Here is a 19,219-nt window from a genome sequence, read left to right as displayed (position 1 = left end):
TCAGTTTTTGAAAGTCTAGAGGAAAAACCCCTCATCCAAGGCTATATGGAATTGTCAGATGTTTCAGTAATTGCTTTCATGCTATCTTTAAAAAAACTACAAGGTCTGACTGAAATTTGTCTTCCTTTTGTTTTTCTAAATCAAGTCCTTCATGTATGCCTAGTTTGAAACTGAATTTTTTGCGTGTTGGGTTTTTTTCCCCTCTGAAATTGCTGGATTGTTTGTATTCAACTCTTAACATCTTCAGTTTCAGGGAGGAGCAAGAAACTGTTTTGTGTTCTAGGTGGATGCGAGGCTTCCAGCTTCTGAGCAAAGTGTCATGAGAGTACTCATTTCCTTTGTTTCTTGTTGCCACACAGCAGTAAAACAGTGATACAAACTAACTGCTAGGGTGGTTAATGAATGCCACGGTTGAACCATTCCCAAGAGAAGCATGAGTGAGGCTTGGATATCCCAGTTCGAGGTGGTAGCAGCCACCAAGGGTGATGAGCAGCACCAAGAAGCCACAGCAGGCGTTTGGTTCACATCAGTTTCTTCACCTTTCTCACTCTCTGGGAAGAGGTAGCTCTGTGATGGATACTCTCTGGTCAGCTTGCCCTAGGCTCCAGTGTGTCCAGGTGAGCAGCAGGATACCCCAGGAGGCCTTGCAGGTGAGCAGGCAGTGGTGGTGACAAATGCGACACCGTTTGGTGCAAGAGGAGCCCAACTGCTTAGAGAACTTGATCATCTCAGCATTGCCCCTGGAGCTGAAGGGAAGGAGGATGAGATAACATCAGTATCATAACATTTTAGTTGCTTTAGACTCTAAGGACTTTAAAGTATGTTTTTTAGGGAAGTTGCAGTTTGGTTGCTTTTCTTTTCCTTAGTTCCTGGAGTATGTGGGCTAGAGGTGATGCAGACACTCTCAAGTCCCAGAAATGGCCCCCACATAGCAGGCTTGAGTGCTCTTGGCTTAATGTATTAGTAATTATCCTGAGCATTGTGGATAGAAATGGCAACTCGTGATCCTTCCTGTGTAGTTGTCTGTATTGCTAAATCCTAAGGATTAACAACTGGATATAGACAGGCACACTGAAGAGTGAACAGCCGAGCTAGGGTCAAATTAGGTCTGCTTTGTGTATAATGCCATGGTTTGTATAATTTTCTCTTAATTCCCATCTGTGAACTCATCTTTTAAATTAACAAATGTTACTGCAGACACACAGCTTGTGCCATTTCTGAATGGCATTCCTGTTCTGAGCACAAGGTTGTACAGCATTAAATGTGAAAGGTTGATGTATAACACCTACCTAACCCTGCTGTAAATCTATTTGGGAACTTTTTTTTTTTTTAATACTCTTCTGCTCCAGTAATTGTGATTAAGAGATATTCTTACCTGGCTGCACCTGACATCCTTCACTGTCAGGCTCATCTAGGGGAGTCAGAGACACTGCATCTGAAAGGTAGCGTGTTCTGTGACAAAAGATTAAAGCCAGGTGCCAGAGTTCCTGCTTGGAAAACTTTGTCTCTTAATTTAGGTCACTATCTCCTTGTGCTGTAGACAGCAGAACCAGTTGTGCTCATCTTCACTATATAATAAGTGTGTGGTAAACTGATCTTACCTGCCTCCACATTCTCTCTCCTAGTTTCCCTCCTTACAAGCTCCAAGTTTGGCTTTTTTGTTTGGTTTTCTTGTTGATTTCTTGGGTTTTTTTTCCTTCCCATAAAGTGACAAGGAAATGGGTAGGGGAATGTAGCCATTGGGCAGTTTTGAGCTCATGTTCAGCAGGCTTTTTCCTTTCTGTGAATATTTGTAGAATGTGTTCAGGAATTTATCAGAAACACTTGTCTTGGGGAGCTGGGCAAAACCAGTGGTCAGAAATTCTGTGTTCTTGGTGTAGTGCCAGGGCTCAAAAAAAACTCTTTACAAGTGTTTATACTGCCACGAGTGGGCCAAATACTTGCAGTCTGTGTAACAAGCTGTGCAGAGTCTGGAGTGTTTTTGTCAAAGCTTTTAAAAGAGTAAAGGCAGCCTCTCATATAGGGTTGAAGGGGATCTTGGCACTCAAAAGAGCCCTGGAAAGGCTTTGGAGACATCAGGAACGTGCATGTGCACAGTTGTATTCCCTGAGAGTCCCTAACAGCGGATTCCTAAAGCTGTGAAACAGATGGGGCTAAATTTCTCTTTGCAAAGGCATTAAAAACTCTAATTCCATAGTATTTACACAAAATCACAGAAATAATGCATGTGGTAATAATGCATGTTATTTTTAAAAAAAATATTATTTAAATTTATTTAGAAGGGTATTTATACCTCTCCCCCCTTGTTTGATTTTGCCTCATTTTCGTCCTCTTTGAACTTTTGAACTGTTGCTTCTAAGGATGTATACCTCCTTCACCCTTTAGAAATAAGGACAGGCAAGGATTTGTGTCTTTTCTTGAGAAAACACCTTTTCCATCTGTATGAAAAATCCTGAATTGTATAGGTTGCTGTTGCTTGAAACGCTTAGTGGATAATTGCTTTCTGGAGATATTTGACTGATTTTTGTGTTGCAGGAGGCTGTGCGACTAACAGCCAGTTGAGACTGAAGTTCAGAATAGATTTCAAGAGAATTGACATTAATTTTTAGCTAGCATCAGTTTAATATTAATAGCATGTAGCAAGTTGGTGCTCAGAGGCAATAATCAACATTTTCTATCAAATGTGGCAACAAACTTTTTAGAGTGCTTGTTTAGTAGTTGTGGCAGGAAAGACATGAGCAAGAACATCTGTGTGGTGTGTATAAACAGAAAAACCAAAGATCAAGGATCCTTCTCTAGCTGTGAAGAGGAAGTAAAATAGCCTTGGTTTCCTGGGACTGGGGTTTGGGGGGTGACCTTGTATTCAGGCTGAGACTAAGAGCACAGCAAGTTGACTTGTGTTTCTAGGAACCTTTCGATGAAATACTTAGAGAAATGCAAATTGTGTTTCTACTTCACTGCCTGTGTAGTAAGCTCTGGTCTTGTTTTATACCAGATAGAATTACCATTGTTTTTCACTCCTGCTGAACTCTAGTTGACTGTTTCTCCTGCTGTGTCAAATGATTGCAGGATACATACACACATAGTAAGGTGGGAGGAGTTCTGACACATCACCTGAAGAGAGAAGGAAGGAGCACCAGGTCCAGATTTGAAACTGAGTAATCCTCCAGCAATGTAATTTAGTTGAGCAGGGGATTACTTCTGCAGCATCTCTCTTGCTTATACCATAAAGAAATTTGGTGTTGTTTAGAAAATTGTACCCACTGTAGTTGATGTTACCTGTGTGGGAAAGAATGCATTTGACAGCAGCTTGTGACTCCAAGGTGCAGCCTGCCTTTGTGTTGGGAAGTAATAACCCTGTGCTGTTCCCTTTGTCTTCTGCAGATGTTTCTGACCGTGTACCTCAGTAACAACGAGCAGCACTTCACTGAGGTGCCTGTCACCCCCGAGACAACCTGCAGAGATGTGGTGGAGCTGTGCAAGGAGCCTGGGGAGAGCGAGTGCCACCTGGCTGAGGTGTGGTGTGGCTCAGGTAGGTCAGGCTGGCAGCTGGTGAATTACTGGGCGTTCTCTGCTCCTGAGAAGGTAGCACATGGAGACCTGACAGATGTGATCCTGTCCCAGAGAGTTCCTGCATTACCATTTCATTGGTTTCTTCAGCAGACTGGCTGTGTGATAACCCACCGTCAGGGCTCACACGTGCAAAGCTGAGTGAAAAGCAAAAGGTAACTTGAACATGCAGATGTTTTGTGTCTGTGCAGCATGCAGATGTTTTGTTCTGTGACTCATCTGAGTCTGAGGGGTGTGAGCGAGTTTTTTTCTTTTCCTCCTCCACCCCATAGTAGGATCCCAGCAGCCTTCAGGGGTGTTCTGATGTACTAAGTATTGGTAGTTCTGTGACTGGTTCAAAATAATTTCTTTAACACCAAAGGCATTTTCACTTGGAGTGGCAAAATAAAGCTTCCTTTTTCAGATGACACCTTCAGTGTTACCAATTGCATTGAGTGTGGATGGGAAGGAGTGTGTTAGCAGAAGTAGTGAGAGTTACCTGGTGTGAAATGCTCTAAAGAAAGTGACAGGGAGGATGGAGAAGATAATTTTGATTGTCCTTTCAAGCCTATGGAAAAGGGGTTTGTGCATGTGGCTCATTGTAACTTTTTTTTCTTTTTCTATGTTCTTCTGATCTTGAGAGTTCAAATCTCCGTAACTTGCCGTGCTCCATTGGAACTGGAGAATATGTCAACAAATGAAACCTAAAATATTACTCATGTCTCATGGCTTAAATGGGAAAGGGCTCTGGACTACCTCCTGTCTTCAGGGTACTCATTAGATACTGGGAACCATCCAGAGGCATAAGATAGATTAATCCCTGATAGGATTTTGAGTAATGAAAAATAATTATGTCCAAGCCAACCTTTTTGAGATGCTTCAATAAGATTATAAAAGATTCAGATGATAAAGGCTTATATTTCTCTCTTCCTCTGCTGTTACCTCAGGCTCACATCTGTTAAAAGAAGTCTTTGGTGAGATGGATGTTTGCTTAATGCTATGAGATACTTGGGTTGTCTCTTCATATTTACTTGCTTCTGACAGAGATGTAATGTTTCTGATATTTCTAAGTCTAAAAAATGGTGCAGAATATTTTTCTTCTCCTTAGAAATAAAGAAGCTTTGCTTCATAAATGATAACAAAATAAAATCAACAATTCATCATGGAAAGAGATCTTCTAGGAATGTATTTTAATTGTACATCTTTGTCTAAATCAACACAATACTGAAGTCTACAGTGAAAGAGAAGTAAAATAAGGGTTTAGGTAAAACTGCTGAATTTATAGTTGGCCTTAATGCCCATACCCTTTTAAAGAGCGCAAGTGGTTGTGGTGAAGGACAGGGTTGGCCTGTTAGTACTGAAGTTGGGGCTGTGCTAGAGTCGGCAGCTCCTCTCATGTTTCCTGAACCTGGGTTCTTCCTTGGCTTTTGAGATGATGATGTAGAGTATGCTAGAAAGGGCAGCGAGATTGTCCTGAAATCATAGGAGAGCACCTATAGGAAGAGGCAAGTGAAGTCTGCCAGTACTTAGTGCCTATTTGTTCTGGTTAAGCTGAAATGTGAACTTCTGTGTGAATGGGACAATACAGGATGTGGTGTTTTAGTCATATCATCAAATTATCAGCCTCTTGGCTAGTTAAGGAGGTGTAAGAGAATAATCTGGATACAGAAACATGAAGTGAAGCAGAGAACTTTTTCTGAGATTTAGTCTTTGCAGAGACATCATGAGACACACAAGAACAGATATCTAAATGTTGCTTGGACAGCTGTTGTTATAGGACAAAAAAAGCTTCATCCATTTTTACAGTGAAAACCTTGACAAGATCATTGAGCCCAACCTTTGACCGAACACCGCCATGCCAGCTAGACCATGGCACTAGGTGCTACATCCAGTTGTCTCTTGAACATTTCCACGGATGGTGACCCCACCACCTCCCTGGGCAGCCTGTTCAAATGCTTAACAAACCTTCAAGTGAAGAAATTCTTCCTGGTGTCCAACCTTACCCTCCCCTGGTGCAGTTTGAGGCTATTTCCTCTTGTTGTGTCACTTGTTACCTGGGAGAAGAGACCAACTCCCCCCCCGGCTACAAGCTCCTTTCAGGAGTTGTAGAGAGCGATAAGGTCACTCCTGAGCCTCCTGTTCTCCAGGCTGAACAACCCCAGCTCCCTCAGCTGCTCCTCATGAGACTCATGCTCCAGACCCTTCCCCAGCTCCATTCCCCTTCTCTGGACTCTCTCCAGCACCTCCATGTCCTTCTAGCAGTGAGGGGCCCAGAACTGGACACAGCACTTGAGGTGTGGCCTCACCGGTGCTGGGCACAGGGGGACAATCGCTGCCCTGGTCCTGCTGGCCTCATTATTGCTGACACAGGCCAGAATGTCAGTGGCCTACTGGACACACTGGCTCATGTTCAGCTGCTGTTGACCAGCACCCCCAGGTCCTTTTCCACTGGGCAGCTTTCCAGACACTCTGTCCCCAGCCAGTAGCACTGTTTAGGGTTGTTGTGACCCAAGGGCAGGGCTCAGCAGTTGCTGAAATTCCAAATACAGTTCCCAGTTGTACTTGTTAACAAAAGTGCAGTTATCTCAATAGCATTAAAAGATTTGAGTACTGGATTCATGCACGTTGCTTTGGATAAAATTTTTTGAGCATCTGTATAGCATAGTAACAAGCATTTGCAAGATGTTTTCATATATATTCTGGATTTTTTTTTTTGGTGAGGGGAGGAGGCAGCGGAGGAGAGAAATACTTCTAGCTTTTTGCTAATCTCATTTTCAATGTCAGAAAAGTTTTCCATCTTGTTCTGCCAGGATTAGCCACGATTTCTGTTTTGTTTGCATATTACACTGAACAAATACAACTACTTTAGAACAAACATGGTGCAGGACAGCTAACCTCTGGGGGTAGAAACAAAAGAGTTGCATTGGAAAATGACTTCTCACACTTCAATTATTGAGATCCTTCTTAAATCACTTGTTTCTTTCTCTTTCTGACACTTGCTCAGGAATTGTCAGACCTTATTAAGCCTACTTTGAAAGATTGCTGCAAGTGTACTTGAGGCACTTTGCTCCCTGAAGGGGGCAAGTTTACTACTCTCCCTGTCCTCCTAGTTTTGCTTGAATTTTGGTGAATATCAGGGCAAAATTTCTTGACCTTCCTGTTATTGTCAGAATTCTGTTAAGCGGTTACCTTGCCTACTGTGGAAAGCAGTCAAAAGGAGTGCATGTATAAAGATCTCCTTTTTTTTTCTCTATGAGACAGATAGGGAAAAAAAAAAGAAAACTGATTGTCCATTCTTCTTGAGCATTCCAAATGTACATTTGTTTGGTATTTGAAAATCTCTTTGACCTTCTTTTGAAGCCAGTGAGTGGTATTGACAGAATCCTTCTGTAAAGGGCATCTCCCTTGATTATAGAATTTCAGCAGAAGTATTGCTGAGCTGCTAGAAATCTGCCTCATAAGCCTGCTGTATAGCCTTGAAGACAAAAATCTGCCAGTAGTACTGTTGATTTTTTGTTGTTGCTGTGGTTTTTCCCCTTTTTTTTCTTGAATTAAGGTTTAGCAGATGAGGAACGTTTTTCGCTGTCTAGACAAGTAACCGCCAAGAGACAGCTTTTTCTGTAACAGTGACCTACTTGCTTATTCTGTAAAGCTAATCTCTTTTGACAGTGACTCCAGAAATTCTCCTTCCTAGATTGCTTGAGCACAGCTGCAGCATATTCATTTAAAGAAACACTTTTATGTTGAAAAGAGCTTTTCACATACTGAAAACATGTTAGCAGCTCCTTTTTTAATGAAACTGAAAACATTTATACTTAACACCAACAAATTTTCCTGCTGAAAAGATTATTTCATATTAAGACAGTGACTTTTTGAAAGACTTTATTGAATATGAATGAACTACTCTGATTTCTTTTTTCTATCTTTCTCCTCCCCTTGCTTAAAAAAATGAAAGGAAATTGCCAACAAAAGCAATGTCAGGAAAAATGAAACTGGTGCAAAAATGGTGGTATTTAATTTCATTCTTTGTCTGCTTGTCTTATTTCTCAGACCAGGAACAATATCTTCTGCTTGTCTGGCATCCAGCACAAATGGATCCGACATGATGATGAGCCCCAGTGCTGTTAGAAGATACTGTGACAGTATCCTGGCTATGTTAATTCACTGCTGTGATAATATTGACCACAATGTTGCCATCACATTTAAAATAGGCAGAAAAATTTATGGTAAAATGTCTAGAATAACAAAAGAAACTGCTTTTATGTAAAGATTTAGAGGCCAATAAGTAATTCTAGTTACATTTTGGCTGTGAGTACCTGGCTGTGATGTATGTAAATTTTTAAAGAATGGTAATACAGAAAGGGAGGAGTAGTGGTAAATTTAGACTCACACTGAGTTTTTCTATTATCAAAAGGCAGCAAGTAAGGCTTAAAAATTACTTATATGACTGAATCCTGAGCTTGAGAATAAAAGCAGGAAAAGAAGTTCAGTGGAACTTGGGCATGTAACTTTTTCATCTCAGTTATTTGAAAGGAAATGGCAAGTTCTTACTGGGCTCACTTTTCACTGTCTGATCCTTTTTAAACTTTGAGCTGTGAATCCAAAGTAGTTCAGCTTTTCAAGGTTTATCAGAAGTTGGGCTTTCAAAATGCATCTCGTCTGAACTTAATGAAATTTGCTGTCCAAGACAATGAGCTGGATCTGTGTCTGACAGGAGCTGTGGGAGAACACTTGAAGTGACAGGAGCTGTGCTGGCACACTGAGGATCAGGCCCGCTGGGTACTGCCAAGGAGCCTCTCCAGGCTGTTGAGTGCTCCTGCCTGAGCTTGAATGCAGGGGCTGCCATCCAGCGTTAAGAGGAGAATTCCTCTTCCCTGAGAGTTTATCTTTGCATCTCTCTTCATTCTCGTTGGAGTTAGGAAGTAAATGAGTGCCTGTAGGAATCATGGCAGCAGTGCCCTTGAGGAGGGGGTGGGAGTGACTAAGGAATGAGTTTGTCTGAGGTGCCACATAAGAGGAGTGAAAGGTACAACAGCACATTTCCTGCACTGGTGATTTGCACATACAAAATGAGGACACTAGACCTGAAAGCTCTAAATTCCTTGTTTGTTTTCCCTCAGGCTGTGGCAGTGCCTCAGCTTTTCCCTTCAGGGGTGGGCTTTTCCAGGGCTGCTATTCAGAGGTGTTGGTTTAGTGTCAGAAGCAAGGAGCAATGCAGTGGCTTCTTAAGGAAAAAGTAGAAATACCTTGGATGAGGGCAGGTGTTCTGTGCATTCACTACACCTGGGCACTCACAGTCTCACAGTGTTCAGGTGAAAGATGGACAGATACTTCTGGTTTGGTGTGGGCCCGAACTATGGTGGGATGTAGCAGTTGACAGCTTTTTTCCTTTTCAGAGCGTCCCATAGCCGATAATGAACGGATGCTGGATATTCTGCAGAGGTTTGGAATGCAGAGGGGCGAGGTGCGTTTCTTTCTCCGCCATGAACGCTCTCCCTGCCGGGAAGCTGGTAGGTGTTGATCTCGGCTGGTTCATTTCTTCAAGTTCTACTTCATTCTTCAAGGTTAAGGAAACAGCTTGTGTGTGTTATTTATTAATGTTCATAGCCAGTAGATGTTGCAGCCTTTTTTTTTCGTCTGACTATTGGCTAGTCTTTGTAAAAAAAAAAAGGCTTCATCTCCCCTTGCTTTGTCTGGGAATAGTAAATCCAAATTGAAATTTCTGTAGGTTTTCTAGATCTGGTTGTCACCAAAGCATCCAAGGGCATACTGTGTTAAATATATTTTCTCCAGCAGAATGTCTTGAACTCTGTGGTAATCTCTTCTTTTAAATATAGTAACCAAACTGTTGCCCAGTAATGTACTCTGTGATTATTCACCTGGTTAACACTTTACCAGGGTGATAAACTTGGCATACTGTGCAAAGATAGACTTCTTCAAAGTTTCTCCTACACATTTGTGTTAGTTTTAGGAACAGCATTAAATGAACTGCCTGGTGAAGTTCTCTGAGAATATAATTCTCATTGTAAATTGAAATGTGAAACCTGTAAAGGAAATTAACTTTCAGCTTTTCTGGGGTTTTCTGTGTATCCCACATTCATCTCTTCAGTAGAATCTTTCACTTTTACCTTTATATCAATCTACCAAATTCTTCTTCCTCCCCTTTTTCTGTTTTACTCCTTGGTAATCTTCCTCGGTGCTGGAAATACTGCGTTTGTTAAGTGGCATCGTACCCAGCATATTTTAGATGTCTGACTGTATCTCAATATTTGAAATGTGCACTGGTGATAGAATGAGTGCATGAAAAGCTAAAGCTGTGCCATTTCTACCTGCTGAGGATCTTACAGAGCAGTTTAGTTGTCAAAATGTATTTTTTCAAGTCCAGGGTGCTTGTAGTATTAGGATTATTGTCATTTTATTGGCCACAGCATTGCTAAGCAATGTATTTGAGCTCTGAGTTAGTCTCACAGAAATATGGTTGTGAGATAGGAATCTAATGAGCAAGAAGGTAACAGGCATGGCTTTGTCCTGTAGTACACTTAGTTCTACAGGGAAATCAGTGAGCTTGGTACTGGACATCTGAGCACTATTTGCACATAGTTTGATGGGAATAAAGTGGGGTTCTAGTTAAGCAGCATCTTTACTGACACAATGACTGCCAGGAAGAAGGAAAAAAATGTGCTTTTAAACTGTGTATCTATAATGCACATTTAGTAGGGGCTGACAGCCTGTTTGCCACAGGATAAATACTGGAATAACCTACTATCTGTTAAGCTGGTTTTGTTTGTGTTTTTGAAGAGAGCTATTCTTTAAAATAAAAGTTGACTTTGAACAGAAATATTTTCAGAAAATGTGTTGTGTCATCGCCTAAATTCATCTCAGTAGAAAACACATAAGAACAGGTGTTCAGATTCTACACCATAATGATTGTTCTGATTCTCCTTTTGTACTGAATGCTATGTCTAAAAGGATTAGAATAATCTTATATTACCTTACCATTTTTGACTGTTTCTATCTAGGGATTGGACAAAGGTCTCAAGACCCAGCCTTCAAAAGAAACGGTGTGAAAGTGCCTGGTGATCGAAGAATAGAGAATGGGGTAAGTGCTTGATGCAATGGCTGAGCTGGAGTTCATTTTCCCACAGCAGCCCTCCCAGTGCTTTGCACTGGCAGCCAGAAAGGTGCTGATAACACTCCAGAGTTTTGGCTACTGCTGAGCAGGGCTGGCACAGCATCAGCACTGTCTCAACATTCCCCCCACATCAAGGAGCTGGCAGTGGGCAAGGTCCTGGGAGGGGACGCAACTAGACCAGCTGACCCAAAGGGACCAAAGGGATATTCTGTGGCATGTGGCATCAGCTGAGATACAAAAGCCAAGGAGGAGGAACGGGAGAACATTTGTTATTTTACAATGTTTGCTCCTGGAGCAACTGCTTCCTGTGCTGAAGCCCTGCTTCCTGGGAAATGGCTGGACATCGCTCTCTGATAGGTAGAGAATAAACTGGTTTTTGTTCTTGCTTGCTTGCACAAACTTTTTTGCCTTTGCTTTAGTAAACTGCCTTTGCTCAACATAGGAGCTGTTTTCCAGCTTGTTCTCTCTGGCCTGTCCTGCTGGGAAGGAGAGTGGTAGAATGGCCTGGTGGGCACCTGGCATCCAGCCAAGGTCAACCAACCACAGTCCTTTTTGGTCCCTGAACAGGGGTGAGACAAAGGCAGTTATATGTGTACATATATACAAAAATACTTTGCATACCATAGTAAAAAGTAGTTGCCAAGTATCAAGCTCCTGTGTGGACACAGAGTTTGTCAGCTGCACTGCTTATCTCTATTTTTCTGAGTTTGGGAACATATTAATATAAACAGTGGCTCTGTGCTTTGCCCTCACACTGATGGCCTTGTTGCACTGGGGGAGCTGTCTTGTGGGGATGATGAGGGAATACTCCTCCCTCCCTGCCTGAGATTGATGTGAATGCTTTTAAAATGCAGGCTCCCACAGTCTTCGCTCGTGCATAGATAAGCTGTTCAATACTGTTAATAATATTAACTAATACTGTTGGCACCCTGTGGGGTTTGTGGAATTCAGTGCCACCTGGGTGTAAGAGAAAACAAAATTTAGGTGAGGAGATACTGAGATTTGCTCTGAGGTATCCAGTTCCTGAGTGGCACGGTGTGTGGAAGGATTTGGGCAGGTGCCTGGGGGGTGGTTATCACCTCCCATTGCCTGGCACTTTACACCTGAACAGGTTATCAATCAACCCTGGCAAACTGACATGTCAGCTGAGAGAAGGGTGCCTTGCCTACCCCAGTGAAAACCAGCAGCCTCTCACCCTGTACTGGGGCCTGGCCTGTGAGCCACAGTTCAGTACTCGGAGCACTGTCGTTGAGGCAGGAACCCCAAGTGTGTCATTCAAAAAAGAAATTTGCAAGGAGTGAGACAAATCAAACAGAAGATGAAGTTACTCAGTCCTTGACCTCATCAGAACTTCAAGACTTGTGAAAAGATTACACCTGCCAGCCACATGAGCAGATTTCTGCCTGGCTGCTTCAGTGCTGGGGTAATGGGGCTGACAGTCAGCTCTTGGAAGGTGACAAAGCCCAACAGCTGGGATCCCTCACCAGAGATCAGGAAAGTGAAAGAGGAATTGGAAAAGAGAGACCAATTTGCAGTTTCTGGACCTGGCTTCTCTCAAGCATAAGGACAAGGTATCCATTTAAGGAACATCCTGTAAATTTCCAGGAAAGTGAACCACTGCATGAAGGTATCCAGTACTTGAGAGAATTAGCAGTGCTGGAAGTCATCTATAGTGATCTAAAAAGTGACACTGTCCCTAAAGATCCAGGGGACATCCCTTACACAGTGGCTGTGTGGAGGAGGGTGGTTCAGAGTGCCCCTCCATCATATTTCAGCATCTTGGTGGCACTGGTCTATCCATACCTGCAGATGGATAGACCAACTGTAGAGGTGGCATCCTCCTGGCTTGGAAATGTAGGAGAAACTGGGTACTTCCACATCCCTAGAGCCAGCACCCAGATTTTAGGGGCAGCCCAAGAGATTGCTCCTCTCCTGCCCCAGTCAGAGGGAAGGGAAGCCCCAAGAATAGGCCATGTAAGGAGCTCTGGTTGTTCCTGTGTGAGCAGGGAGAGGACATGAGGCAGTTCCCACCAGTTCACTGGTGAACCCCCCTCTAAGCTGCAAGCCTGTGTCTGTGAAATGGGAGGGAAGAATTGTTCAGAAGGGGTCACCCAAGACAGTGTGGTTGCCACAGAGAGACAGGAAGGCAATCAGTGATCTCCCAGACATAAAAGGACTGAAATTACCTCCTTTAACCATGGTGAGGGGAATTCTGCTCTGGCATCACCAAGGTCAGCCAGAATACTCTGACCAGGAGCAGGACTAGAGGGTCCTGTCCTTTGGCCAGGAGGAGGAAAGGGATGACTGGGCACACTGGACTGTGTGGATTCGATGTCCTGGCACATCAGATCCACACAAGTATAAAGCTGTAGTAGATAACTGGTGTGTGTTACTGATGCCGTCAAGGCACAGGAGTGCAGAACCCATCTGGATCTCTGGAGTGACTGGGGATGCCAGGATGCCAGGAGTTGTCTCCATTAGAGGCTGAGATGAGTTTGACGGGGGCAAGTGGCAAAAGCACCCCATTGTGACTGGCCCAGAGGCCCCTGGTACCCTAGGCATCATCTACCTCAGGAGAGGGTACTTCAAGGATCCTAGGGGGTACTGATAGAGTTTAGCTGTAGCTACTGTGAATAGAGAGGAGATCAGACATCCATCCTGCCTGACACAAAAAGACCCCTTCATTGTGGGATTGTTTCAAGTTGAAGACCAGCAAGTGACAATTGCTACCAGGACAGTGCCTTGGCAGCAATATCACACCGACTGAGACTCTGTAATCCCATCCAGGAACTAATTCCTTGACTGGAGAGCCAGGGAGTGCTCAGCAGGACCCCCTCACCCTTTAGCAGCCCCATAAGGCCAGTGCAAAAGTCTAATGGGGCCTTGAGAGACAGATTCTGTGGTGACATGGCACCTTGGAGAGAATTGAATTGGACAACGGGACTGATTTTTGTAGTAACCTCGTAAACTCTTGGGAAATGCAAAATGGCATTGAGTGAATATATCATGACACTTAGCATCCACAGGCCTCTGGAAGAATTACCATTATAGTGGAAATGGACACTTTCCCTCTTTGGAGATACTGGTGCAAATAGTACCATGGAAAGAAACTAAGAGGCTGTTGTGGAAATGTTGTTCATGACTGCTCTAAAACAGACACAAAGCTTCTAGCAATTACCATCCTGGCTTTCAGTTTTCAGGATATCACCAGGATCTGTTGGCTGCCATAGCAGTGCTTGTAGAGGTGATCTCAGAGCCACAAATGCACCATATTGCATTCTCTACTCTCATCAGAAATTTTTCATATTATTTCAGTTTGGGTGTTTTTTTTTTTTTTTCCCTTGCAGTTTTGTCAGAGATCCCTAACTCCAGATTTCAAGCTGACACCAGTTACTGTTTTAGCACTGAATCCATTGTCTGTCACTCTTGCTCCATAATATTAGGGATGTAAGACTGAATCTAGATTCAGGAAATATCTGAACAGACAACCAATAATAGTGCTGTCTGAGAGTGGTGTTTTCCCTCCTGCCCAGCCATATTTAAACTTTCTATTTTCTTCAGCTTACATGGAAGTGCTTCAAATTGTAGTGATACACTTATGAGCACAGATCCATCCTGCCACATGCTGAGCATTCTGGGCTCAGTCAGTCAAAGCTGATTCATGCTGAGCTGAATTATAAAGGGCTCTGAAATGCCTCTTCAAAATGCTGCTGGGATTTTGCTAGAAACATTAATGTTCCAAAATATGTCATTTTCTGTGAGTTGTTGGATTGGGCTGCACATGCATATGAGCTTACAATTGTTTATTGTTTTACCATGAGGAGATGCTGTGTCTCTCTAATTCTTTTATTGGCTATTCAGTTGGGGTTTTTTTGAAATACTTTTATGATACTTTTCTGCAGTAGCTCTATTAAGTGCTAGCCAAATTAAAAATTCTAGACTTAACATGCTTTGGGTTTTCTTTGACAGGTAAGTGCACCAAGGATGGATATGACACTGGCTGAACTTCAGGATATGGCGTCACGCCAGCAGCAACAAATTGAGGCTCAACAACAAATGCTGGCTAACAAGGTGAGTTTGGAATCAGATTGTTTACAGCCAGAAACAAAGGTAGTAATAGTCATGTGAAGTGGAGGGAGGACTGGGGAATTGGATTTTTTCACCCCCTCTAAACAGAGGGCTCCTTTTTTTTGGCTGCCTGTTTTTAAATTTGAAAGTCAATGTATGCAAATAGCCAGTTGTAAAACATATAAATAATGCCAGTGATGGAAGTGACCATTTAGCTTACTGAAAGGATAGGGCACATAACATTAATATATTGTCATTCATCCCGGTGGCTCTGTCAGCTCTATTTGTGCTCCGTGTGGTGACCAGCAATTCACCAGTTTGATCACTGAACAATGCTTTTGTCTCTGCTGTCCTGTCATGCTGTCTTGCCTTCTCCTGATAAGAGTTCAGTGTGCCTGGTTTTCTGGGGCAGCTGGCTGGAAGAGATGTCTTGTATGTGATAAAAGTAACCTAGGACTGTGATTTATAAAATGCTTGCAGAACAGTAACAGAAAAGCTAATGGAAGCACACAGGGTGTTCCTGAATTGTATAGGGGAAAAATACTCTGAATGCATCTGTGGAATGGTGGCACAGAGCTCATGTTTTGCTTGAGTGTTGTTGGTACACATTACTCTTGAAAATGTAAGAAAATGCTGCTTTTGGCAGAGAATTGTGCAATGTGAACCTGTCCTGAAGAGGGCTCATCTCTCTGGGTGGGTGTTCCCATGGATTTCAGAATGTGCTTTGCTGGGGAAGAAGGCTGCTCTGAGGATCTGCACTCAGTACTTTTCCTGTGTCACACACCCTCTCTCCCTCTCCCTTTGAGATCAGTTGTGTGTGTCTGTGTGTTTAGTACCTTGCTCAGTTCCCTTGGCCCTCAATAATTGTATCTCAGGGAAATGCTTCAAGCCATGGCTTTCTAATAGCTCTGCAGCACCTGCTAAGTGGTATTATGGCTTCTCAAAATAGGTAATAAAACTTTTTCTGCTTTGTGGTGAGAACAGATGCAACTATATGCAGGAAATTGGCCAGTCAACCAAGTGATGATAGGTTTCACCTGAAATGTAGCAGGACAATGAGTACCCATGCTGCCTTGTTTAATTGGCCAAAGAATTTTGCCCTCTTCTCAGTTCCAGGTGAGATGTGTTTATATATGAGAAGCCTAAACTGTCACAGCTTCTGTTTCCCTCACAGGTGATGGCAATGCACCCTGGTCTTATAAATAACACTGTAGTCACAAGAAACAGGAATGTTATTTTTACTCTAAATGATTTAAAAAATAAAAATATGAGTTTGAGTCTGGAGAGTTACCCATTGGGTAGGTGCTTGCCTGTGGCTTGAAGAAGAGTAGCCCTGTGAGTGTCCCACTGGTAGGATTTTTCATTTCGGTGCCTGCCTGGAACAAACTTGTTTTCCTAGGTGCCTCTTCAGAGTGACTTTCCATTGCCTCTTTCCTGCCTTCTGAAATCTGATGCAATATTAAAAATAGATTCTGAGGGAGGAAAAATACACTTTCTTTTTAGACACGAGCTGTAATCTCTTTTTTTTTTTTTTTTTTTTGTGACATTTTCCTGCGTGGGAGTGACTCTAAAGTAGTGCATACACTGAGGGTGCTGCCTGATCCTGGTTTTCTCCAGAAGGCAAGCTCACTTTCCTGCTCTGCCTTTTTTATTCCAAGTGTACAAGAATCCCTGTTTTCTAAATCTGACTGGTGACTTTTTTTTTTCTTTTGTGGGTTTGGTTTTTTTGGAGAAAGTGTGCAGTTCTAATATTAGTAAGCAGTGGTAGTCTTGGATGCTTGGGAAAGTCTCACTAGTTCTACTCCTCTGGAGCAACCTGTCATCTCCAGAGCTGGAAGCCATGTATAATAGCCAGTGATTTAGAGGAATTTTTTGTAGATGATCTAGTGGTCTCATGGTTTCTTCTAAGTCTAAACTAGACATGTGCATGTAGAAACTGATAACACATTATTTTACTCTCTAAAGGAAAGAGGATCTTCTCCACTAAGGTGATATCTATTGTTTAAATGAGGGCCAGGTCACTGGAAGGGTTTTCCAGTGTCTTGAATTATCTGAGTGGTGATAGTGGTGATCATTATTAGGAGACCAGTGTGTTTTCAGAGGTTTGGTGTGCAGCCATCCTCCATCTCAAGGAGGTTTTAGCAGAACTAGTACAAAATAGTAATGGAAAATACCAGTAATTTATGGAATACCTTCTAAAGAATGTCTAATATTCTCCAGCATGATTTAGTTGTTTAAAATGTGACATATGATAGAGATACGTAAAGTACAAGCAGCATGGAGAAGGTGGAGAGGAAATAGTCCTTAGCTCTTGTAACTCAAGAGCCCAAGTAGTGATTAAATCAAATTAGCAAATGTCTTGGAACATGACTGCTAAAATTTTTCTTAGACTTCAAAATCTTTGTCTTGACTGCAGGAGCAGCGCCTGAAATTCCTGAAGCAGCAAGATCAGCGACAGCAACAGCAAGCAGCTGAACAGGAAAAACTGAAGAGATTAAAGGAAATTGCTGAGAATCAAGAAGCCAAACTTAAGAAAGTGAGAGCATTGAAAGGTCATGTGGAGCAAAAAAGACTCAGCAATGGGAAATTAGGTGAGTTGCTGCTTAGGGAAAGTAGCCTGGGATTTTTCATGAAACAAAGTTCTTAGAAGTAAAAAATTTCTGGTGATTTCAGTGATTCAGAGGAGTTATTTACAGCATTCCAGGAGGTGATAATCTTAATAATTTCACTTCAATCATTCACTTCAGTAATTTAATTTCACTCTTGTATTTACCAAGAAAACTCATGACTGACCTAGAACAAAATATATTTTCTTACTATATTTTAAAATATCCTGTAAGAGCACCCTGTATTTTGAGCCTAGCATGTCTGCTCTTTAATTACAGTGTAGTTTTTTTCCTTGCTTGAATACCTTTGTGCACCACAGTAACTTTTCCCATCCTTGATGTCAATACCCTACACATTTAGAGTGTTATTTTCTTGGCCTATAACAAAGCTTAGCCTGGTACCCAAGTTACCTTCTATGCAAGAGGTAACTAATGGCCAAACTGGCTGCATATTTGCTTTTTAGTTATGTGAATCTGACCAAGGTCTTGCTTGCTATAGTACTGGGTGGTTGTTTATGGTTCAGCATGTTGATAAAATATTAAGTCTGAAATAAATATTTATTCTTCTGCCTACCTTTTCATCCTCTCTATTGTGCAGAATTTATTTCCAGCCTGACTCAACTGAAAACACGAATATGTTGTTTTAGTAGGAAGCATTTTGGTTAAAGCATAAGTGTTTTTCTGTCAGAGAATCCCTTTTCTGCTTAGGTTCTGTTGCACAAAATAAGCATATGTTTTAAGGCTTGGAAGGATGGTGGAATAATACAAGATCTTGGAGCATGTGAATCTGTTTTCCTGCACCATCCCCAGCAGGTCTGATTTTGGTACTTGCTTGAATTCTTACTGATTCCTTAAACTTCATTCTACAATAGAACAGTTTCAGCAGTGGGAGCAGCTGATGAAAGATGTTTGTAATAGACCTGAAAAAGCCCTCTGAAGTCTTTGTTTAATATGACAGCTTGGGTATTTTGTCACTGAGTTCTTATGACCTAAATTCAGAGTTCCAAATATCATAAATATGTCTTGTGGTTTAGTGAGTGTCTTCCTGCTGAATTCAGCATTCAGTGAATTTAGGCTTCTCCAGATGAATTTAGTCTGGCATTGTGGTTTTGTTTCAATACTTCAGAAAGCTTTAAAAAAAAAAAAGTTCTCTCGAAGTAGACCAAATTTCCATAACCATTCTAGTGAGCCTGCATTTGCCAGAGCTCAGAGGAAGAGCTGGTGTGACAGGGCAGTGGGTTTGGCTGAGCAGCCCTGCTCTGGAGGCCGGCAGGGTGCTCTCTGTCTCCTTAAGTGCTGCCTTGGAAGCAGCCCACGCTGGGCTGTTTCTCAGGGCAGCTATTGTGCTCTGCCCTTCTTTGCAGTGGAGGAGATTGAACAGATGAACAGCCTGTTCCAGCAAAAGCAGCGCGAGCTGGTGCTGGCAGTGTCAAAAGTGGAGGAGCTCACCAGGCAACTGGAGATGCTGAAGAACGGCCGGATTGATGGTTACCACGACAACCAGTCGGCTGTAGCTGAGCTCGACCGCCTCTACAAGGAGCTGCAGGTAATGGGAGGCCAGCCCGTGACCCTCAGCTCCTCTGGGCTCAAAGTTGGTTGGGTTGTTTCTTACCTTGTTTGAAAGAAATCCTGTTGCTCCTGTTCCTGCCAGGGCTGCATGGGACAGCCTGTATGCTGAGGATGGAGGGGTAGTTGTGCTGGGTTTAAGGTAAAGAGGGGAAAGAGCACACACTGTCTGTACCTTTCCTTTCTGCAAAATTTGGAGACTAACCAAAGTTTCCTCTGGAGGGAAAACATGACTTGACTTTTTAGAAGGCTTTTCTCTTTCCAACGGTTTCCTGTCCTCGATCCTGAAAGTGAATTT

At 42.5% G+C, this 19,219-nt stretch overlaps 1 protein-coding gene across 1 annotated transcript in view; it reads left to right on the top strand.

Moving 5' to 3' along the window:
- Window positions 1-19,219, top strand: part of TP53BP2 (tumor protein p53 binding protein 2) — a 51,990-nt gene that overhangs the window by 16,065 nt on the left and 16,706 nt on the right. The window contains exons 2-7 of the mRNA XM_053939038.1: window positions 3,385-3,532; window positions 8,946-9,059; window positions 10,569-10,648; window positions 14,651-14,752; window positions 17,166-17,340; window positions 18,720-18,901. Of these exons, the coding sequence (XP_053795013.1) occupies window positions 3,385-3,532; window positions 8,946-9,059; window positions 10,569-10,648; window positions 14,651-14,752; window positions 17,166-17,340; window positions 18,720-18,901 (801 nt within the window). The remainder of the gene's footprint in view (window positions 1-3,384; window positions 3,533-8,945; window positions 9,060-10,568; window positions 10,649-14,650; window positions 14,753-17,165; window positions 17,341-18,719; window positions 18,902-19,219) is intronic.

Source organism: Vidua chalybeata, chromosome 3 (genome assembly GCF_026979565.1).
Source record: "Vidua chalybeata isolate OUT-0048 chromosome 3, bVidCha1 merged haplotype, whole genome shotgun sequence".
Lineage (NCBI taxonomy): Eukaryota > Metazoa > Chordata > Aves > Passeriformes > Viduidae > Vidua > Vidua chalybeata.
This window is presented reverse-complemented; position numbering and strand designations above follow the sequence as displayed.